The sequence below is a fragment of the Quercus suber genome, unplaced genomic scaffold (assembly GCF_002906115.3).
Source record: "Quercus suber isolate HL8 unplaced genomic scaffold, Cork oak 2.0 scaffold_103, whole genome shotgun sequence".
NCBI lineage: Eukaryota > Viridiplantae > Streptophyta > Magnoliopsida > Fagales > Fagaceae > Quercus > Quercus suber.
Genome location: NW_027069568.1, coordinates 205456 through 229999, shown reverse-complemented (window position 1 = coordinate 229999; position 24544 = coordinate 205456). Strand labels below are relative to the sequence as shown.

At 34.9% G+C, this 24544-nt stretch overlaps 3 protein-coding genes across 3 annotated transcripts; 1 reads left to right on the top strand and 2 right to left on the bottom strand.

Annotated features, from left to right (window-relative positions):
- Nucleotides 1-271: 271 nt before the first annotated feature.
- Nucleotides 272-3276, top strand: LOC111988360 (large ribosomal subunit protein eL13z). Its single transcript, XM_024020144.2, has 5 exons — nt 272-404; nt 1182-1297; nt 1536-1669; nt 2193-2351; nt 2851-3276. The coding sequence occupies exons 2-5, from the start codon at nt 1189-1191 to the stop codon at nt 3070-3072; spliced, it is 624 nt and encodes a 207-aa protein (XP_023875912.1). The 5' UTR covers nt 272-404; nt 1182-1188; the 3' UTR covers nt 3073-3276.
- A 1482-nt stretch (nt 3277-4758) lies between these two features.
- LOC136068193 (protein AGENET DOMAIN (AGD)-CONTAINING P1-like) lies at nt 4759-8981 on the bottom strand. The gene is made up of 3 exons (XM_065775010.1): nt 8341-8981; nt 5780-6232; nt 4759-5110 (listed from the first exon to the last, which is right to left on the bottom strand). Exons 1-3 carry the CDS (start codon nt 8782-8784, stop codon nt 5096-5098), a joined length of 912 nt encoding a protein of 303 aa, XP_065631082.1. The 5' UTR covers nt 8785-8981; the 3' UTR covers nt 4759-5095.
- Nucleotides 8982-18131: 9150 nt separating this feature from the next.
- LOC111988366 (protein AGENET DOMAIN (AGD)-CONTAINING P1) lies at nt 18132-22430 on the bottom strand. The gene is made up of 3 exons (XM_024020153.2): nt 21790-22430; nt 19167-19619; nt 18132-18501 (listed from the first exon to the last, which is right to left on the bottom strand). The coding sequence occupies exons 1-3, from the start codon at nt 22231-22233 to the stop codon at nt 18487-18489; spliced, it is 912 nt and encodes a 303-aa protein (XP_023875921.1). The 5' UTR covers nt 22234-22430; the 3' UTR covers nt 18132-18486.
- Between the last annotated feature and the right edge of the window lie 2114 nt (nt 22431-24544).

Here is a 24544-nt window from a genome sequence, read left to right as displayed (position 1 = left end):
CACTACACTTTTTTAGGCGCATGGATTAATGGTGATTAAAAACATGTGAACTCAACTTCATAGAATAAAATGATGAGAATGAAATTAGCATTTTAGCATAATATTAATTTTTCTCTCTCTTCGAAAAAATATACTACTCATAATGTCAGGCCCATGAACAGTTGGGTTCCCATTACCATCCAATTATGCATGTAACAAAACCCAAAAAAAAAGGCCCAAGTAGCGGCCCAGCTCAGCCGAAACCCTATTTAGGGTTTTCTCGTTTTCGCAACCATTTCCTCTCTATATAAAACTCTAAGAAACCCTAACACAATCCTTCCTTGCGGCCGAGCGATAGCGAGCTAGACACACAGAGAGAGAGAGAGAGAGAGAGAGAGAGAGAGATTAGCTTCTTCATTGCTCAGGTCTGTAAATTCATATCCTCTTTCTCTTTCACTTTCTTGCCTTGGTTCGTTCCATTATTGCATTTCTATTACCTTCTCTTATCTCTGTTTGGTTGCTGAGAAAAAAAACTGTCTTTGGGTAAGAAAATTTTAAGGACTAGTAGAATACTGTACTTTTGTTTTACTGCAAATCTTAGGGTACAACTTCACATGGGTTTTCGTTTGTTTGTTTTAGATCTCTGGGGTTTATTGCTCTCTCAAAGCCATTCTTGTTTTGTTTATTCTGTAATGAATCCTTTGCTATTCATTTTGTTCTGTCTGTTTCGATTTGACCCTGTTTGGTTGCCGAGAAAAGAAAAAAAAGATGGGGGTTGTGGGGAAATTGAAAGAAACGAAGGATTTTATGTTGAAGATGAAGGTTTTGTTGTATATGCTCATACAAAAGCGTCCTTTTTTCTATTTATATATTTTTGTTTGCTAATAACCCTGTTTTTGTTGAAGTAAATCGTCTATTGTTTGATGAAAAATGGGTCTGATTTTTTATTGTAATTTAGGAGAATAGAAAAGAAAAAGGTAGCTAATAACAAGAACATGGTTTATCAGAGTTTAGTGAATGTCAAAAGCATGTTTAGATTAAGCAGTGATAGAAAGAGATCTTTGTTTGTGTGCGAGTTTAAAAGGAGTGCCCCTTGGACCCATGTATGTTCTTGTTTTGGTGTATTCATTTTGTGAATTTCATTGTGTCTAAGATTTTCCTTGCTCCATTTTCGTAATATCATTCTTTGAATTTACTTACAGGTAAGAAATGGTGAAGCACAACAATGTTATCCCTAATGGGCATTTTAAAAAGCACTGGCAGAACTATGTGAAGACATGGTTCAATCAACCAGCTCGCAAGGAGAGAAGAAGAATTGGTGGGTATATCATTTTCTTGCATCTGGGTTTGCCCTATTTTGGTCCTGAATTGTTACAATTTGATTGTTCATACACGTAAACATAACCCACCCTCCAATTTTAGTGCAAAATAATATTGTTGAGTGATATTTGACTGACTCATATGTTAAATTATTACCAGAACCCACCCTTCAATTTTAGTGCAAAATAATATTGTTGAGTGATATTTGACTGACTCATATGTTAAATTATTACCAGCTCGCCAGAAGAAGGCTGTCAAAATCTTCCCCCGCCCTACTACTGGAAAACTCCGTCCTATTGTACATGGACAGACACTGAAGTATAACATGAAAGTGAGATCTGGAAGGGGCTTTTCTCTGGAAGAATTGAAGGTGGGGTGTTTTTGTTATTGTCTGTTAAACTTCTGCTTCCAGTATGATGACTTGTAACTGCTGTGTTCGTTCTGAAATTAGATCATTATTTCTTGAAAATGGTTATTTTAAAAATATTCTTGAAGGATAAGTTGTTCAATCAGAATTGGGCAGAAGACTGATTCCTTGTCTTCCTTCTGTCTTACTTGGTAGTACCGCCTATACAAAAGGCTACTAAACTGACATGGCAACTTATGTAATTGGTGCTACATTAACAACAACAATAAAAAAGTTTCTTACATTTTTTTATATGTATTCAAAAGTTGACACATCATTTTGTAAAACTTAAAAAAAAAAAAAATTGAAGTGGGTGGTATCATTGTTTATATTATGTAAGCAATATTTTAGCAATCCCATGCTTGCAATTATTGCCTGTCTGTAAGCTGTGCTTTATCTTCTGTTTGTTGTAATTTATGCTGGTATCATCTCCCTTTTTGTGTTATGGTTTAACAAGTTAAATCCCCCATTATTCTTTTATAAACAGGCTGCAGGTATTCCCAAGAAGTATGCACAGTCCATTGGGATTGCAGTTGATCATCGCAGAAGGAATCGTTCCCTGGAGGGTCTTCAGGCTAATGTTCAGAGGCTGAAGACATTTAAGGCCAAATTGGTCGTCTTCCCAAGGCGTGTCGGCAAATTTAAGGTTTGTTTTAATGTCTGAAGTGCTTTTATTGTACAAATGGATAAAAAAAAAAAAAAAAAAAAAAAATTATTGAAGTGGGTGTTATCATTGTTTATATTATGTAAGCAATATTTTAGCAATCCCATGCTTGCAATTATTGCCTGTCTATAAGCTGTGCTTTATCTTCTGTTTGTTGTAATTTATGCTGGTATCATCTCCCTTTTTGTGTTATGGTTTAACAAGTTAAATCCCCCATTATTCTTTTATAAACAGGCTGCAGGTATTCCCAAGAAGTATGCACAGTCCATTGGGATTGCAGTTGATCATCGCAGAAGGAATCGTTCCCTGGAGGGTCTTCAGGCTAATGTTCAGAGGCTGAAGACATTTAAGGCCAAATTGGTCGTCTTCCCAAGGCGTGTCGGCAAATTTAAGGTTTGTTTTAATGTCTGAAGTGCTTTTATTGTACAAATGGATGCTTGCTTGTGTTCCCTGATTTCTCAACTTCTCACATTTCTTGCAGGCTGGTGATTCTGCACCTGAGGAACTTGCATCTGCCACCCAGGTCCAAGGCCCATACTTGCCCATTGTACGTGAGAAGCCATCCGTGGAGCTTGTGAAGGTTACTGAAGAGATGAAATCATTCAAGGCCTATGACAAACTCCGTCTTGAGCGGATGAACGTCCGTCATGTTGGTGCCAGGCAGAAGAAAGCAGCAGAAGCTGAGAAGGAAGAGAAGAAATAGTTGGTTTAATAATAACATCAGGCAGTCTAAATATTTTTTTATGTTGAACCGTCTTTTGCAATTTTGGTTTGAGCCATTTATCTTCCGGACTCGGCTACAACTTAGCTTTGTTTTGAGTTTATGAATTTGTGGATTGCATGGATATGTTGACCTTTTTTCAGTAATGGTTTTGGTACCTTCGTTAGAATGAATACATTTTGGTTATCTGCTGTCCTATATAGAACTATGGACCTTTAGTATTTTTTTCGCAGAATCTACGGATCTATTTTTAGTTTTTTACATTGTTGTAACTGGGCAATTTCTTGAGCTTTTTGGTAGGAAGAAGTGGGCTGAACTATGGAGGCTGACCATTCTGGTCCTTAGTATGCCAAATTGAGTTTTTTCTCAAGAATATAGCGTAGTGTCAGTTGAAATTATTACTACTGATGTAAACGCTCCGATCTATAAACTTGGTCTCTCCGAAAATTTCTGTTGGTTAAAATATTTTATGTTTCCATTTCACCCATCTTGTCTTACCGTCAAGCGTGACCTTTTCCTGTCTCAAAAAGTTGATGGTATGTTCATATGTGAATTTGTGTTGCTGGTCTTGCTCTCTGCGACTCAGCATTCTTGGATACAAAGAATGAGCACACTCACTGAATTGAGTGAGCTACTTAGGTAGCATGCCATGTCCCAGAGATCACTTGCCATTGAAATTTCTAAACATCTCAATGAAAATCCTGAAATTCTGATGTCCTGCAATCCATTGATACAAAGTTTGCTTGTATTCTATATATTAGTGACTGTGATCTAACCCAAATCATTTGCTTGTTCTTAGGGTGCTTCCAGATCCTAATCTTTTAAGGAGAGAGGATAAGGCCATTTGGTTAATATCGTCTTTTGAGCATATTTGATGTGGATTGTTACCTCAGATAAAGTACGCTCGACAATGAGCTCAAAAACTTATTCCACGTTTGCATACCTGATTTATGGGGAAAAAGAAATTTAATTTTGTAGCACAGATTTTTGTATCAACGCATGGCAAGAGAAATTATAAGAAAAATAACTTAAATCTTCAGATCCATCGCTCTTGCTAACTCCAAAAATTTTTTGGATGTGATTGTTAGCTCCAATTAATTGATCTAATACTGCCAAATTATTAATGATTCTATATGATGCCTATTGCTCTGTCAGTGGTCTTATTTAGTGTAATTCTAGGAGATTTTAATGTCTAAAAACTATCAAGCAAGCATAAGTAAAATGAACAAGGTCAATGTTAATATTTAATAATCCCTTTTGCCATTAACAGACACAATTCGTCAGGACTTGCTTATTTTCGGGAATAATAAATTTCAACTAGATTTATGGGTTGTAAGTTGTAACTACTACTCATCCAATACAAGAGGGGAATCTTTGGTTTAGCAAGCTGATTCTACACCACGTTGTCCAAAACTGAAACTTTCTCCGAGAAAGGAGAAGCGATCTTTTCTAAGAGCCAAGTACCTCACTTCTTTGAGCGGGAAATAGTGGGGAGGGGTGAGTGGAATTCGAACCACAGACATGGAATCACAAAAGATTCACAAACATGGTTGAATAATAACATACTGTTGAATAATAACAAAGCACATGCCTCTACAAATGGCCAAGTAAACCATTTTTGAGCCACAGGTTGCACACAAGTCTGTTAACTGTAAATCCAATAACCAATGTTTGCAATTTTGTGATATACTGAAAGGAACCATTATAATATATGTAAATGCCAAGATCTGAAGGATTAGGTCTAAGTATTACTAGATTAGCTAGAGGTTTTGTAAGAGTCTCCAATATCTAACAGACAAGTCAATGCCAGGATAAGGCAATCATCGCATTTATAATTGTTAGCCAAACAACCATGTACATTTTGGTCACTTGCTCAAGGAAACAGCGGTGATTTACTATCACATTACACAACCCCCCAGAATGGTATGTGAGCAGCAATGAATCTGAAGATGCATGAACCAGATGTCCCAGCAACATTACATAGTCAGCATCCCTCTTTGATGAATCAGAACTTTAATGCCTGAAAAAGATTCCCAGTTAGTAAATCATAAGAAGGATCTTTAGTAATAAGTATGCAATATTTAAATATAAAAAAGGGGATGTTGTGATAGTTATTAGTATCATAAACAGAGATTCGAAAGTAAACGGTTGCTTACAATTCAATATACCATGTTATAGAATCTTCTGTTTCCTCATGCATATATGGATTAACTTTTGATCAACATATTGGTACGTCTTTAAAATTCATATTGCCATGAAATAACTGATTTTCAAAAGCTTTGATCTTTAAAGTTTAAACAGTTGTGTGACCATGCACTTGAACTTCATGACTTCCAGGCAGATTCTTCTTTTATCAATCAACAAAAAACTTGTCTGAATTGAACAAGATATGCATAACCATTAAATTAATTTTCTATTACTATGTCCTCTATATATCAGTAAATCAAAAACTGGTAAAAAAATTTTCAGAAACCAAAATTTTCAAAAGAATTTTACACTGTTCTCAATTCAATTCAAACACATTATCTAAACTAAGTTTTGACCAGCCTCTTGTGACTCAAAGGGAATGTAAGACGCTTACTACTGACAGACCAATTTCTCTACGCCCCCTCAAACAACTCCTATAACAGTACAACAAAAGGAAAAGAAATAAAATTTGTCAGTAAATTTTTAAACAAGGTATTCGTACCTGAGAAGCCATGACCCAAGTTCCATCCATCCAATCTTGATGTGGTCTTAAGTCAGAGTGATGAAACTCCCCATAGTCTTTTGTTCTCTTGAAGTAAATTTTGTATTTTGAGCCCTTAAGGATCTTTGAAATCACACCCTCCCACCACCCATCATTGTAATAAGCATCAACTTCTTCATTCAGATTGAAACTATCAACCACAACAGCATCAGGAGGACGAGGTCTCATGTGCTTTATATCAACTTCTTCTCTCAAAAACTGTTTGTTATCCTCAGTTCTCAGGCTCTTGTACTCAACAAGGTATTTGTCCTGTCCGATAGCATTGATAACTTTTGCAGAAAACCAAGCACCTTCAAACCCAGCTTCATCACTGCATACCTCAATTTGCATTCCTTTGCTAAGATTCTTCATACTTGAGTTGCTTGAACTTGGTTCCATCCTCATTGACACTTCCTGCATCCAAAGTTTTAGGAAGATTGATCTTGTAAAACAAACAAGAAAGATGAACAAACAAAACAAGAACATAAAGGGGTACAAAAGCATGAATCTGCTATGACTATTACAAAACATTTAGTTTGAATAGATTGTACAGACTCTGCATCCAATATACAAATTTTTACGGTTATCTACCTCTATATTCTTTCCATGATACAGCTTATAAAGTGGTACTTATTTCATTAATGTTTGTGACCTTATTTTACTTGGCACATTTGTACATTAGAATCAGTAGTCCATGCATACAACCAGTTTAAGAAAAAATAAATTTTAAATAAAAAAAATTGTAAATTAAAAAAAATATTAAACAATTAATTTTTATTTATTAGGAATACTTGCACAAAAGCAAGCAACTGTATTATCATTTTTATTGTGCATGGATTAATAATTGAGTAAACCACCAGCTGGTTCTTCTTACGATTTGTTTAATTATTTCAACTCAAATCCTAGATTTAACATAATCAAGAAATTTTACACGAGAATTTAATTTCTGAATGATATATAGCACCTAGAAGAAAAGAGAACGAAAAAAAGGAAAAAGAACAAGGGTTGAGTTAAGAAGAAAATGATATAATATAATAATGGGGATTAAAACCCAATTTACAGTGACTGGAAAATTGTTCTTTAAGTAATTTTCTGTATCTCATAAGGACAACTCTCCATTGTAAGCCCTTAATGAAGCTGAATATAAGATCTTCAAGAAGTTATTTAAAGACTATCTTTCTCAACCAAGTGAAAACATCAAAAGGGGTTTCAAATGATAAAGCAATTCACAATTTTAAACTATCTAGTACAAGAGAAAGAAGAAACAAGGACTCCAAGATGCAGTATTTCCTGAAAGAGAATTAAATATCAAACAAAATTATTACATTCTTGCAAAGAGAAAAAGTTTCTAAAGAGACATTCCATCTTGAAGACAAGTTTCAAAGTTATTTTTGCATTTTTACACATTCCATTATTATTTATTTTGCTTGCTCTCCTTATCTTCTCACTACTTTACATGACAAAGTAAAAATTTCCAAATTTATGTTAATTGACAAAAATCACCTTTGTCCCTAGACTGGACAAGATATTTCTGAAAGGAGCATAGTAGTAGTACTCTTCCCAGAATGGATTATAAATAAAGATTTTCAGGTACCAATGACTTTGATAGGTAGAGATGTACAATCTTAATGATGATTATTGGGCTCAATCTAGACAAATTTTCCATTTAGTAGCATCCTAAGTAGGCATATTTGACTGTCATTTGTCCAACTATAATTGTGAAAACGTTATTCTTCTACTAAAGGAAGACAAAAATTTGTTAAATAATATTTTATGAATATGAAAAATTAATGCCCATAGAACTATAAAGAAAAACTTTTTTTTTTTCCTGTACTAGTCATTTTCAAAAACAGATGCCAGTTTCTGCTATAAGACTGGTTAAAACATCAAAAGAATGCCATGAATACCACGAAAAAGGAGCAGCATTTAGCCTAAAATTTAATTGTAATACATGATTGATGGCCCTGGGTGACAGTGGATACCAAAGTCAAAAATGCAATGTGTTTCCCAACTCTATATGTCACAGTGTCTATATTATATTCCATCTGTCTAAGAGATTTGATTATGCATGTATAAATTCTTGTAGATCAGGTGTGTGACTGTTTAGGTTTTAAATATATATATATATCCATAAAATTTTAATTAATCAACGCCAAACAATGAGTGCTTTGATTATCGTGTTCTTTCTAATAACTAAATGTATGTCATGGAATCCAAGATTCTTGTAACTCAATGAGACTGTTTGTTCTCTCTTATGAGAGATTTTCCCTCGCCACCTTACTGTAACAATTGAATTATTTTTAAAAAGAAAATGTCTATCATAATTCCATTCCAACAAATACTACATGTATTTCCCTAAGTTCCGTACAAGTTTCTGTCAGTTTTTTCATCAAACATTTACAATGCATACCTTCTGAATATTGAAAGAAGCCAATTGGGGTACAAGGTGAAGAAAAACCAAAAAACTAACGAAAGAGAAAGAAAACCCATTAACATAAAACAAATAAAGAAGAAACTGTTACCCTAGGTGGAAGCCAAGCTCCCTTATCCCACTCCTGGTGAACCCTAAGCTCTGAAGGTAGAAACTGAAACTGTTGCTTTGCAAACCTAAAGTAAACCCAGAACAATGACCCTTCATCATCAACTTCAGTGATCACTCCTTCCCACCACCCTCCACTGAAAAAAGCATCCACTTCGTCTCCAAACTCGAAACGATAACCGGGTTCGGAAGGCGGTGGTGGAAGGGGCCTTAAGAGCACCAAATCAACCTCTTCCCTCAAGGGTTCATCGTTGGCTTCTAAGTGTTTGTATTCAACCACAAACTTGTCTGTGTTCCAATCCCTGCCTATGATTTTTGCTGGGAAAAGCGTGCCTCGTAGGTTGTGGTCGATGCTTGTGACCTCAACCTCGTCACCTATGCTGAAGTATGATTGAGCTGTTGTATCAGCGTGCTTTTTGCGAGGCATTGAGGCTCTTTAGGGTTTTCTGTCTCGCTCTCTCTAGGTGTGTATTGTATTTTAGGGTTTGGGTTTGGAAGAAGTGGACTGGAGATGAATAACGAGAGCAGGTATAAATAATACTATATTGTAACGGGAGTCGGGTTTTTCATATCTTTTGATTGGACGCAAATGCCCAAATCTAAATGGAGTGCTGCTGCTGCTGCCGTGTGAGAGGGATTGTGTTCAATTATCTGTTGTTTTTATGTGCAAACTCATCATGAATTTAATGTGTAAATTTTATTATGAATGTAAGAAGAAAAAAAATATTATTTTTTATGCTCTGGGAGTAACTAAGAATTACTCTTATCTATATATTTGTTGTATCAAGATATCTTATAGTAATTGTAGATTCAAGTAATGACAAACTCTATTAGTGCTTAAATGATTTCACATCATAATGCAATATGATGGTTAAAGAAGTGTGACAGCAGTGATCACACTTGTGATCCCTTTTTTTGGTTCATAAAACTTAAGAGAAAACAAATTAAAATAGGTTTCATTTTGAGTAACAAGCTTTGTTCATATCATCTCTCTTTGTAGAGGTTAAATTTGAGAGATAGATAATACTTTCTCTGTCTCAATTTGTTGGCCTTGTATTCCATTTTGGGATGTCCCAAAATAAAGTCATTTTTCTAAAATTAATGAATAGAATTTTCATCTTACCCATTACTTTGTTTAAAAAGTCAATGGTTTTTTTTTTTTAAGTTTAATTAATGATAGTAGTTTTTTTTTTCTTTTTTTATACAAAATAGAAATTCTACTATAATATAATCTAACTGTATATGTGTGTAAAGATCCCTCCTGAAGACTTAAACGCTAGTCCTTGCCCCTCACACCTTACAAGCACTTATAATTGTGGAGTGACTACCGCACTAAGGGTGCGCGGTGGTAATGATGGTAGTTTTGGAAACTTATACTTTTTTATAAAGCAGACAATACAATAAATGGTGTTCCCTTAAACTATTTGAATTTTGAAACAGTAGAAACAAATGAGTAATGCTACAGCCACAAACTATTTTACAACATTTTTTACAAAATTTTCATGTAAAAAACCTCTTATTGGTTTTCTTCTAAGTTCACCATTAATATCGCTTTTTCATTTATTAATAATCACTCACCACATTAGTAGTTTGTAAATTTTTTTGTAAAATAGTTTGTATCACTAGCATTATTCCAACCAAATTAGGACGATGGGAATTGGGAGTAATAACCTACAACAAATAGGTAGTTGACATAAATCTCAAACAAGATATACTAAGAAAGCTTTGAATAAGTTATTTGATATAGTAAACACCAAATTTGATGGAATGAATAGTCGTGGTGATCTATGTTTGGAAAACTAAACCAGATTGCTCGGTTTAATCATGTTAATCGAGAATCAAACTGAGAGACAGTTATTTTTATTTTCAAAAATCGGTTTTTCAAATTGATTTTATGAACCATGATATGGTTCACTAGAACCTGTTGAGGTTCAACCATGGGGCTAAAATGGGCAAATGCCCTTTTCTCCCAAACTAAGCAGCATTTTGCCCCATTTTCCAAACTAAATAGGGAAATGTCCCTCTTTTGTAACTCGACAATACTAAAATCGAGTTATGTGAAGAACTCGATCGTATAATAATCGAGTTAGCTTCAGCTTTGTGCCATGCTGGCAAAGCCAGTGTGGCCTTTTGTTTTTGAATCCCTAATTAACTTGATTATAGTAAAATCGAGTTATGTAACCGACTATATAGATATCGAGTTATGCTCTTGTTTAAGCTGTTTTCACATTGTCTTGGTGTCAGGCGTATAGGTTTATGTCTTTTAATATAACTCGATTGCTTGAATGTCGAGTTATAAAGCATAGTCGAACCCTAGAAAATTGAGTTATTCTCATATAATTGCTCCACATCTCCTCCCATTCAGAGTGTCTTACTTTCCGTCTAAACTGAATTCCACTTTGCTCCATAGATCCATAGCTGCTTCCAGACTTAACTGAAATTTGTATCATCATCAAGTAGAAAAAACTCAAACCAGAATTTTATGGCAATGGTATTTTCATTTGATATTGTACTAAATTTTTATTTTTTTGGTTGAATGAGTGTGAAGTAAGTACAATGGTGTGATTTTGGTTGTTTGTTGTAGTAAACATTGGTTACAAGAGAATGAAATCTTTACTATAGCAACATTTTGTACTGCACATAATCATCATTGGTCATAATCATATAGGGGCGTGTACATAATCATGATTGGTCAGACATTAGCAACAACATTTTGTATTGCACACAACGTGTAGACATTAACAACAATGTCTAATATATATGGTCAAATGTTAGTATTAGTATTTCATTTTTAGCATACAATAGTACACAAATTTATGAATGTCTTTGTCATGTACCATCTTATGTAGCATTACATTATTTACCAATAGTTGATGCACACTGTTAACTTGATCATTTACTGTTATTGTATTCATTGTCAATGTCTGGTTCTGGCAACCCACAATTCTATAGGCCTCACGATGTGTTCATTGCTATGGGTCGTTGCTGGGCATTGGAAGATGAGTTCAGCTATCCAATCAATCTGAATCTATGAAATAGTTCTCACGTTCACAATACCATGAGACAGGAGTGGGCTTGGTTATTTTGTGAACAACAAATGTTTTATGATGAGTTGGTTGGCTTTAAGTTGCCAGTGCCTCGGCGACTCGCATTGCAGATGCCCAGAGACACGGTCAACGAACTTTGTAAAGTATTAAACCGCATAAGAGAAGAAAATAATCGAATGAAGATACATCTTAATCGATATCAGACCCAAGTCGAGATTCGAGAGTCAGTGGAGGGAGGGTGGTACGAGCATGCACAATTCATGCAATCACTTTTTGCTGATCCCATTTATCAGTTAGACGTGGAGATGTCAGATGAAGAGTAATCGTGTCGTAGTGTAATTAGACTTTGTTGGAGAACTATTTCGTTTAACTATGTTTTATATGTATGTATGTCACTGTTGTTGCATTTGTACTATGTAAACCTTATTATTGATTGTGAGGAGCATGCACATTATTCGTAATCTAGATTATTCCCACACAACACATGAAAGTTAAATATTCCCACACACAATGTTTTTCAATAAACACCTATGACATAACACAGAAAACTTAAAATAACTTACAAGATGCCACCAATATGCATGCATTGCATATTGAACACTAACGCTACTAACATTATTAACTTAACCCTAGACATAACACACACACACACCACATAGGCATTCACTCAAATAGGTAATCCTCGTAGTTGAGGACATTGTTACATTCTGCCGGAGTGAGTTGTCTGTTTGTTGCGGCGACTAGCTCCTCTGACAGTTGTAGCATGTGATACCTAGACCTACGGAGTATCATAAGATTGTTCTCTTTTTTTTTAGTCACTGCACACTCATATTGGTGCATGTTTCACTGTGGTAGTGTGAGCGAGCTACGGTTGACAAAAGGCGCTCTAAGTCGCATGAGATCATCGTGCAAAGCGTTGGACTTGTTCACGCAAAAGTCCCACTCCTGCCGCAGTCCAGCATAGTATTCCCTCTCATCGAAATCTCTTTCCCTTCTATAGTTATCTAGAAAACGAGGTAGCATTCAATTGTGCATTGACATTGGAAAATGTGACTTTAGATCGGTATATGTAGATGTTTTGCAAGGGTAGATGTAAATGGGTCTTTATATAGGGTTTTGCAAGGGCAAGTATTCACGTGGATGTGACTATATGTAAGGGTAAGTATTCACGTGAATAAAGATGATATGACTCGACAGTGTATTGTTTAGTGGCAAGGTGTTGAGGAGCACATGCAAAATTGCGAACATGATTTAGCTGTACAGTGGCGTCTGTTGGTGCATGTGGTTCGCTGAGGCAGCTGTTTGATATGGCTATAGCTTGTGCTACTATAGCGGGCTGGTGATGTGTACTGCAAAAGAGGTTGCGTATTTATTCACGTGAAGACTATTCAGCATTCCTGTGCTTCATTTGACATGATTTGACAAGACAGTGTTAAGCTATATTAAATGTATTATAAACTTTTCAGGGATGCTCTGCATCCTTGAAAATGGTGCATTGCAAAAGGATGCATACTATGTATTGACATGCGTGTAGGTGATATGACTATACAAGGTTCAACAGTGCGAAGTTGTTGAGTAGCACATGCAGGTTTGCGACCATCAGTGTAGCAATGGTGGACAACTCACCCCCAAAATTGATGCATAAACTTTTCAGGGATGCTCTGTGTATTCACATGAGTGCGAATGGGTACTTGCGGTCAGGGTTCAACAGTGCTAAGCTATCCACCGTAGCTACAGTCATTGCTCCCTATGATGGTATTTGGCAAGTGGGATTGAACAAAGCTAATAACAACATTTGGTTTTGTAATGGTTGGCAGTATTTTGTTGAATACCATTCTATCTTTTATGGTTATTTTTTAGTCTTCAGATATGAAGAAAATTCAAGCTTCCATGTTCTTATATTTGATAAGACTACCACTGGGATTCAATATCCACCCAGCAAGAACTGTAAATTGGAAGATCATCAGGTAGAAATAATAGACTTAGATGAAGATGATACAAACATATCTCCCTCAGATGATTTGCCCACAAAACATGAAGTTAGAGAAAAGTTTGTTACGAAAAAATTTTCTAGCATGTCCAGAGGAAGAGAGAGAGCAATCCAAGCAGCCAAAAAGTTCAAACCTAAAAATCCTTCTTTCATGTGTATCTCGCGGCCGCATAATATGGTGAGCCTTTATACATAATGTGATCATGACGTTCTCTTAAATATGGCCTTGAAACATATATGCTTTAATGCTTAATTGTTTCTCCTTCTTGTGCAGTATGTACTTGCTGAATTTTCTACCAAGTATATTATTAGGAAGCAATTTGTCACACTTCAATGTCTTGTGCTATTACCCCCCATCAAAACATATTTAGCAATGAGATTCGAGAAGGGATGGGTTGCATGTTCGAAAGACAATAATTTAGAATAAGGAGATGTCTGTGTCTTTGAGGTGATCGAGAGGAAGCCTATTGTGCTTTAATGTCTCAATAACGCAAGGTTGACCATCAGAGTTCAAACTAGGATAACCTATTTAAATTTTAAACTAGTGATGTTTATGCTTATATTTAATTAGGGACTTTGGTCACTGGTATGGTTTATATCTAATGGATGTGGTTTTATGACTTTTCTCTGACCAATTTGGTATGTCTTGTTGAAGACTATTCAGCATTCTTGTGCTTCATTTGACATGACTTGATGAGACAGTGCCGAGCTGTGTTAAATGTATCATACACTTTTCAGAGATGCTCTTCATCCTTGAAAATGTTACATTGCAAAAGGATGCATATCTGTGTATTGACGTGTGTAGGTGATATGACTAGATAGGGTTTAACAGTGCAAAGTACTTAAGTAGCACATGTAGCACTACGAATATTAGTGTAGCAACGGTGGACAGCTCACCCCCAAAATTGATGCATAACTAATTCAGGGATGTTATGCCTCCTCGAAAACGGTGCATTGCAAAGGGTTGCACATCTGTGTATTCATGTGAGTGAGGATGGGTACCTGTGGTCAGGGTTCAACAGTGCCAAGCTATTGAGCATCACATGCAGATCTGCGAACATCAGTGTAGCAATGGTGGATAGCTCACCCCTAAATTTTTGCTTACACTTTTGAGGGATCCTCTACATCCTTGAAAATAGTGCATTTCAAAAGGTTGCATATCTGTGCATTCACATGAGCATGGATGACTGAACATGGTTCAACAGTGCGAAGCTGTTGAGCAACACATCAGAACTATGAACATGACTTGGCTAAACAGTGCCGAGCTGTGTTAGCCTTCTCCCAACCTCACTTGCCAAATGCTACTATTACAAGCAGTGTTTGTAGCAACATTGGAGAGTTTTATCCCCATATTCCCTTACAAAATTTTCAGGGACTCTTTGCAGGTACATCAATGTAAAATTACATGAAGAAAAATATGCTTCTAAGGTTTATAGCAATTTCTTCCGATCATCACAATTGCAACATTAGGGAGCTTTGGAGCAATGCTACAACAAACTAATAACTTGAATGAAACATTTTAGAGGTTGATCAAGCTTTTAGGCATTTACCCTATTTCTAAGGAAACTAAATATCGTTGTGACAATGTGTTGTGTGAGCTATATGGATTTTCAATGAGTGAGTGGTTAGTCTAGTTTGGATGAGTCTTTATATAATGTATCTATATAAAGTAGTACACTATCAGAACTAAGATACACGAAAACGTGTATATGATACCGCGACTGAAACAACTCATATAAATGAATTATTCGTATTGTAGAATCATATGTGTTGTTGGTTTGTGTGGTTTGGATGAGTCTGTATGTATTGAATCTATTAAATTTCCTACCAGTAATGTGCAATAAATCTAATTTGGAGGCATTTCACTTCCTAAGGTTTTTCCTACATTACAATGCAAAGGACATTGTCCAACCAAAGCACAAGAATTATATGTAGCAACAAAGAACAGCAGGGAAAAAATGAGAAACTGATTTCATATAAACTTAGCCAAAACTAATGAACAGTTAATCTTTAGAGTTGCAAAAGTTGAACGTACATAATCATCATTTGTCAAACATTAACAACAACATTCTGTATTGTACAAAGTGTGTAGACATTAACAACAACATCTAATGTTTGTAGGTAGAAATTTTTGGAAATCATCATTGCTTGAATTTGAGAAGTCTGAAATATCTCTTTCATCATCTAACGCAGTAATTTCATTAATAGACTTGATGGCTTGCTCTTGCGCCTTCCCCTTTAGATGCTTCCTAGCTTGTTGAATTGTGTGAAAATGGTCTAGTCGCCTTTACATTTTATTGTTCTCTTGTTCAAAACGAGCAAGTATGTTGGCAAGTTCATCTCTAGGTAACTCGGTTGAGCGTGACTTAGGAACTCGTAACCCGTGCCATCGACAATACACCTCTAACTCACACCTATTCTCGTATAAGGTTAACCATGGTGGTTCTACTACGGTAAACTCTATTGCGATGGTATCTGTACTTAGTTTTGTAGATTTGCTGACCATGATGTACCCGATGCTTCCAAGACTCTCGTACGTGTATATTACATGTATATTGGCATATTAATGAAATCTCTCTTCTTTCCAACCCATTTCCCTACATAGTGGTCTGTGTATGTATATAGTTGTTGATTTGTTGGAACTTGTGATGATTCATTTGTTGAAGTAGATCCAAAGTTGTTTCGTATTGTACAATTTAATGTTGAGGTGTTGCGACTTATAGCTTAATCAATCTACGAAGTTACCGGGGTAGAAAGAAGATCATTATTGTGGTGCATTTATAACCTCATTTCATAGTCCAAGCATTACAATTTCAGTTATTAAAGCTTGTCATGTCAATACAGGCTGGAAAAACACTATATGAACAGGATTATAAATGTTACCAATGTCACATCAAAGGTGGGTAGTAGTTGCAACATTAGATGTAAACGGGACATCTGTGCATCCAATTTCACAATTGTATGCTCACGTGAGTGTGGGTGTGAAACAGTGTCGAGCTGTTAAGCAGCACGTGCAGAATTACGAACATGACTTCACTAAACAGCCGCGTCTGTTGGCGCGCTGCCATTAAAGGAGTTTGATATGACTACAGTTAGTGCTACAGTAGTGGGCTGGTGACGTGTGTTCAGAGTTCGAACTTGGTCATCTTGAAACTTCGTTATATTAATTTTTTTTCATTTTTCACGCTGAAATTTCGCTATATTAATTTATTAATTGTATTTGATCTTTCACAAAACATATCCTGAAGATCACAATGTTTATTATATTTGGTCATTTTCAAGGTGTTTAAACAACATGGTGTGTAAACATCACGGTGTTTATTATCTTTGGTCATTAAACATTTAGAGGTTAAAAGCATCACTTTGCTCTCAGAACTATCACTCTTACCCTAAACGCAACCCCATAGCCTAAAACACTAAAATATCTCTTGTAATCGTAGCTAATTAATGTGACACTGCGGATTTGGAATACATAGTTACTCGACTGTTCGATCAAACATCGTCGTCATATACGTTCGATTATGGTAGCTAAATCAAAGACTCACCAGTTTGAAGTGAAGCCCAACTGGAATTGACTTTGAAACCTGTTATACCATTGATGTTGGTGGCTTGAGCTCATTGTTACATTTGTTTAATTATGCTTGGTTCTTCACAAAACATTAAACATTAGGGTGTTTATTATCGTTGGTCATTTTCAAGGATACCAGTCAAAACACTCTTCCCATAATCCGTGACTGTTGGTTAGAAAAGATTGCACATGGTAAAACCATCTTGAACCTTGAAACTGAGCTCTCAAACAATCGCGTCCCATAAACATTTACAGGTTAAAAGCACCACTTTGCTCTCAGAACTTTGATGTTGGTGGCTTCATGGTGTTTATTATCATGATGTTTATTATCTTCAGCTCATTGTTATCTATACTATTATGTAAGGGGTTNTTAATATCGTCTTTTGAGCATATTTGATGTGGATTGTTACCTCAGATAAAGTACGCTCGACAATGAGCTCAAAAACTTATTCCACGTTTGCATACCTGATTTATGGGGAAAAAGAAATTTAATTTTGTAGCACAGATTTTTGTATCAACGCATGGCAAGAGAAATTATAAGAAAAATAACTTAAATCTTCAGATCCATCGCTCTTGCTAACTCCAAAAATTTTTTGGATGTGATTGTTAGCTCCAATTAATTGATCTAATACTGCCAAATTATTAATGATTCTATATGATGCCTATTGCTCTGTCAGTGGTCTTTTTTAGTGTAATTCTAGGAGATTTTAATGTCTAAAAACTATCACGCAAGCATAAGTAAAATGAACAAGGTCAATGTTAATATTTAATAATCCCTTTTGCCATTAACAGACACAATTCGTCAGGACTTGCTTATTTTCGGGAATAATAAATTTCAACTAGATTTATGGGTTGTAAGTTGTAACTACTACTCATCCAATACAAGAGGGGAATCTTTGGTTTAGCAAGCTGATTCTACGCCACGTTGTCCAAAACTGAAACTTTCTCCGAGAAAGGAGAAGCGATCTTTTCTAAGAGCCAAGTACCTCACTTCTTTGAGCGGGAAATAGTGGGGAGGGGTGAGTGGAATTCGAACCACAGACATTTCACAAAAGATTCACAAACATGGTTGAATAATAACATACTGTTGAATAATAACAAAGCACATGCCTCTACAAATGGCCAAGTAAACCATTTTTGAGCCACAGGTTGCACACAAGTCTGTTAACTGTAAATCCAATAGCCAATGTTTGCAATTTTGTGATATACTGAAAGGAACCATTATAATATATGTAAATGCCAAGATCTGAAGGATTAGGTCTAAGTATTACTAGATTAGCTAGAGGTTTTGTAAGAGTCTCCAATATCTAACAGACAAGTCAATGCCAGGATAAGGCAATCATCGCATTTATAATTGTTAGCCAAACAACCATGTACATTTTGGTCACTTGCTCAAGGAAACAGTGGTGATTTACTATCACATTACACAATCCCCCAGAATGGTATGTGAGCAGCAATGAATCTGAAGATGCATGAACCAGATGTCCCAGCAACATTACATAGTCAGCATCCCTCTTTGATGAATCAGAACTTTAATGCCTGAAAAAGATTCCCAGTTAGTAAATCATAAGAAGGATCTTTAGTAATAAGTATGCAATATTTAAATATAAAAAAGGGGATGTTGTGATAGTTTAATCATAAACAGAGATTCGAAAGTAAACGGTTGCTTACAATTCAATATACCATGTTATAGAATCTTCTGTTTCCTCATGCATATATGGATTAACTTTTGATCAACATATTGGTACGTCTTTAAAATTCATATTGCCATGAAATAACTGATTTTCAAAAGCTTTGATCTTTAAAGTTTAAACAGTTGTGTGACCATGCACTTGAACTTCATGACTTCCAGGCAGATTCTTCTTTTATCAATCAACAAAAAACTTGTCTGAATTGAACAAGATATGCATAACCATTAAATTAATTTTCTATTACTATGTCCTCTATATATCAGTAAATCAAAAACTGGTAAAAAAATTTTCAGAAACCAAAATTTTCAAAAGAATTTTACACTGTTCTCAATTCAATTCAAACACATTATCTAAACTAAGTTTTGACCAGCCTCTTGTGACTCAAAGGGAATGTAAGACGCTTACTACTGACAGACCAATTTCTCTACGCCCCCTCAAACAACTCCTATAACAGTACAACAAAAGGAAAAGAAATAAAATTTGTCAGTAAATTTTTAAACAAGGTATTCGTACCTGAGAAGCCATGACCCAAGTTCCATCCATCCAATCTTGATGTGGTCTTAAGTCAGAGTGATGAAACTCCCCATAGTCTTTTGTTCTCTTGAAGTAAATTTTGTATTTTGAGCCCTTAAGGATCTTTGAAATCACACCCTCCCACCACCCATCATTGTAATAAGCATCAACTTCTTCATTCAGATTGAAACTATCAACCACAACAGCATCAGGAGGACGAGGTCTCATGTGCTTTATATCAACTTCTTCTCTCAAAAACTGTTTGTTATCCTCAGTTCTCAGGCTCTTGTACTCAACAAGGTATTTGTCCTGTCCGATAGCATTGATAACTTTTGCAGAAAACCAAGCACCTTCAAACCCAGCTTCATCACTGCATACCTCAATTTGCATTCCTTTGCTAAGATTCTTCATACTTGAGTTGCTTGAACTTGGTTCCATCCTCATTGACACTTCCTGCATCCAAAGTTTTAGGAAGATTGATCTTGTAAAACAAACAAGAAAGATGAACAAACAAAACAAGAACATAATGGGGTACAAAAGCATGAATCTGCTATGACTATTACAAAACATTTAGTTAGAATAGATTGTACAGACTCTGCATCCAATATACAAATTTTTACGGTTATCTACCTCTATATTCTTTCCATGATACAGCTTATAAAGTGGTACTTATTTCATTAATGTTTGTGACCTTATTTTACTTGGCACATTTGTACATTAGAATCAGTAGTCCATGCATACAACCAGTTTAAGAAAAAATAAATTTTAAATAAAAAAAATTGTAAATTAAAAAAAATATTAAACAATTAATTTTTATTTATAAGTAAACTTGTGTCAATGCTTTAACATAAGGAAAGCTACAAGAATAGAAGTAAAAGAGAGAAGGAATACTTGCACAAAAGCAAGCAACTGTATTATCATTTTTATTGTGCATGGATTAATAATTGAGTAAACCACCAGCTGGTTCTTCTTACGATTTGTTTAATTATTTCAACTCAAATCCTAGATTTAACATAATCAAGAAATTTTACACGAGAATTTAATTTCTGAATGATATATAGCACCTAGAAGAAAAGAGAACGAAAAAAAGGAAAAAGAACAAGGGTTGAGTTAAGAAGAAAATGATATAATATAATAATGGGGATTAAAACCCAATTTACAGTGACTGGAAAATTGTTCTTTAAGTAATTTTCTGTATCTCATAAGGACAACTCTCCATTGTAAGCCCTTAATGAAGCTGAATATAAGATCTTCAAGAAGTTATTTAAAGACTATCTTTCTCAACCAAGTGAAAACATCAAAAGGGGTTTCAAATGATAAAGCAATTCACAATTTTAAACTATCTAGTACAAGAGAAAGAAGAAACAAGGACTCCAAGATGCAGTATTTCCTGAAAGAGAATTAAATATCGAACAAAATTATTGCATTCTTGCAAAGAGAAAAATTTTCTAAAGAGACATTCCATCTTGAAGACAAGTTTCAAAGTTATTTTTGCATTTTTTACACATTCCATTATTATTTATTTTGCTTGCTCTCCTTATCTTCTCACTACTTTACATGACAAAGTAAAAATTTCCAAATTTATGTTAATTGACAAAAATCACCTTTGTCCCTAGATTGGACAAGATATTTCTGAAAGGAGCATAGTAGTAGTACTCTTCCCAGAATGGATTATAAATAAAGATTTTCAGGTACCAATGACTTTGATAGGTAGAGATGTACAATCTTAATGATGATTATTGGGCTCAATCTAGACAAATTTTCCATTTAGTAGCATCCTAAGTAGGCATATTTGACTGTCATTTGTCCAACTATAATTGTGAAAACGTTATTCTTCTACTAAAGGAAGACAAAAATTTGTTAAATAATATTTTATGAATATGAAAAATTAATGCCCATAGAACTATAAAGAAAAACTTTTTTTTTTTCCTGTACTAGTCATTTTCAAAAACAGATGCCAGTTTCTGCTATAAGACTGGTTAAAACATCAAAAGAATGCCATGAATACCACGAAAAAGGAGCAGCATTTAGCCTAAAATTTAATTGTAATACATGATTGATGGCCCTGGGTGACAGTGGATACCAAAGTCAAAAATGCAATGTGTTTCCCAACTCTATATGTCACAGTGTCTATATTATATTCCATCTGTCTAAGAGATTTGATTATGCATGTATAAATTCTTGTAGATCAGGTGTGTGACTGTTTAGGTTTTAAATATATATATATATCCATAAAATTTTAATTAATCAACGCCAAACAATGAGTGCTTTGATTATCGTGTTCTTTCTAATAACTAAATGTATGTCATGGAATCCAAGATTCTTGTAACTCAATGAGACTGTTTGTTCTCTCTTATGAGAGATTTTCCCTCGCCACCTTACTGTAACAATTGAATTATTTTTAAAAAGAAAATGTCTATCATAATTCCATTCCAACAAATACTACATGTATTTCCCTAAGTTCCGTACAAGTTTCTGTCAGTTTTTTCATCAAACATTTACAATGCATACCTTCTGAATATTGAAAGAAACCAATTGGGGTACAAGGTGAAGAAAAACCAAAAAACTAACGAAAGAGAAAGAAAACCCATTAACATAAAACAAATAAAGAAGAAACTGTTACCCTAGGTGGAAGCCAAGCTCCCTTATCCCACTCCTGGTGAACCCTAAGCTCTGAAGGTAGAAACTGAAACTGTTGCTTTGCAAACCTAAAGTAAACCCAGAACAATGACCCTTCATCATCAACTTCAGTGATCACTCCTTCCCACCACCCTCCACTGAAAAAAGCATCCACTTCGTCTCCAAACTCGAAACGATAACCGGGTTCGGAAGGCGGTGGTGGAAGGGGCCTTAAGAGCACCAAATCAACCTCTTCCCTCAAGGGTTCATCGTTGGCTTCTAAGTGTTTGTATTCAACCACAAACTTGTCTGTGTTCCAATCCCTGCCTATGATTTTTGCTGGGAAAAGCGTGCCTCGTAGGTTGTGGTCGATGCTTGTGACCTCAACCTCGTCACCTATGCTGAAGTATGATTGAGCTGTTGTATCAGCGTGCTTTTTGCGAGGCATTGAGGCTCTTTAGGGTTTTCTGTCTCGCTCTCTCTAGGTGTGTATTGTATTTTAGGGTTTGGGTTTGGAAGAAGTGGACTGGAGATGAATAACGAGAGCAGGTATAAATAATACTATATTGTAACGGGAGTCGGGTTTTTCATATCTTTTGATTGGACGCAAATGCCCAAATCTAAATGGAGTGCTGCTGCTGCTGCCGTGTGAGAGGGATTGTGTTCAATTATCTGTTGTTTTTATGTGCAAACTCATCATGAATTTAATGTGTAAATTTTATTATGAATGTAAGAAGAAAAAAAATATTATTTTTTATGCTCTGGGAGTAACTAAGAATTACTCTTATCTATATATTTGTTGTATCAAGATATCTTATAGTAATTGTAGATTCAAGTAATGACAAACTCTATTAGTGCTTAAATGATTTCACATCATAATGCAATATGATGGTTAAAGAAGTGTGACAGCAGTGATCACACTTGTGATCCCTTTTTTTGGTTCATAAAACTTAAGAGAAAACAAATTAAAATAGGTTTCATTTTGAGTAACAAGCTTTGTTCATATCATCTCTCTTTGTAGAGGTTAAATTTGAGAGATAGATAATACTTTCTCTGTCTCAATTTGTTGGCCTTGTATTCCATTTTGGGATGTCCCAAAATAAAGTCATTTTTCTAAAATTAATGAATAGAATTTTCATCTTACCCATTACTTTGTTTAAAAAGTCAATGGTTTTTTTTTTTTAAGTTTAATTAATGATAGTAGTTTTTTTTTTTTTTTTTTATACAAAATAGAAATTCTACTATAATATAATCTAACTGTATATGTGTGTAAAGATCCCTCCTGAAGACTTAAACGCTAGTCCTTGCCCCTCACACCTTACAAGCACTTATAATTGTGGAGTGACTACCGCACTAAGGGTGCGCGGTGGTAATGATGGTAGTTTTGGAAACTTATACTTTTTATAAAGCAGACAATACAATAAATGGTGTTCCCTTAAACTATTTGAATTTTGAAACAGTAGAAACAAATGAGTAATGCTACAGCCACAAACTATTTTACAACATTTTTTACAAAATTTTCATGTAAAAAACCTCTTATTGGTTTTCTTCTAAGTTCACCATTAATATCGCTTTTTCATTTATTAATAATCACTCACCACATTAGTAGTTTGTAAATTTTTTTGTAAAATAGTTTGTATCACTAGCATTATTCCAACCAAATTAGGACGATGGGAATTGGGAGTAATAACCTACAACAAATAGGTAGTTGACATAAATCTCAAACAAGATATACTAAGAAAGCTTTGAATAAGTTATTTGATATAGTAAACACCAAATTTGATGGAATGAATAGTCGTGGTGATCTATGTTTGGAAAACTAAACCAGATTGCTCGGTTTAATCATGTTAATCGAGAATCAAACTGAGAGACAGTTATTTTATTTTCAAAAATCGGTTTTTCAAATTGATTTTATGAACCATGATATGGTTCACTAGAACCTGTTGAGGTTCAACCATGGGCTAAAATGGGCAAATGCCCTTTTCTCCCAAACTAAGCAGCATTTTGCCCCATTTTCCAAACTAAATAGGGAAATGTCCCTCTTTTGTAACTCGACAATACTAAAATCGAGTTATGTGAAGAACTCGATCGTATAATAATCGAGTTAGCTTCAGCTTTGTGCCATGCTGGCAAAGCCAGTGTGGCCTTTTGTTTTTGAATCCCTAATTAACTTGATTATAGTAAAATTGAGTTATGTAACCGACTATATAGATATCGAGTTATGCTCTTGTTTAAGCTGTTTTCACATTGTCTTGGTGTCAGGCGTATAGGTTTATGTCTTTTAATATAACTCGATTGCTTGAATGTCGAGTTATAAAGCATAGTCGAACCCTAGAAAATTGAGTTATTCTCATATAATTGCTCCACATCTCCTCCCATTCAGAGTGTCTTACTTTCCGTCTAAACTGAATTCCACTTTGCTCCATAGATCCATAGCTGCTTCCAGACTTAACTGAAATTTGTATCATCATCAAGTAGAAAAAACTCAAACCAGAATTTTATGGCAATGGTATTTTCATTTGATATTGTACTAAATTTTTATTTTTTGGTTGAATGTGAAGTAAGTACAATGGTGTGATTTTGGTTGTTTGTTGTAGTAAACAATTGGTTACAAGAGAATGAAATCTTTACTATAGCAACATTTTGTACTGCACATAATCATCATTGGTCATAATCATTGGGGTGTATTGTTTAAAAAAAAAAAAAAAAAAAAAAATATGTTCAATTCTGCATTAGATGAATTCTTCACAATTGTAATT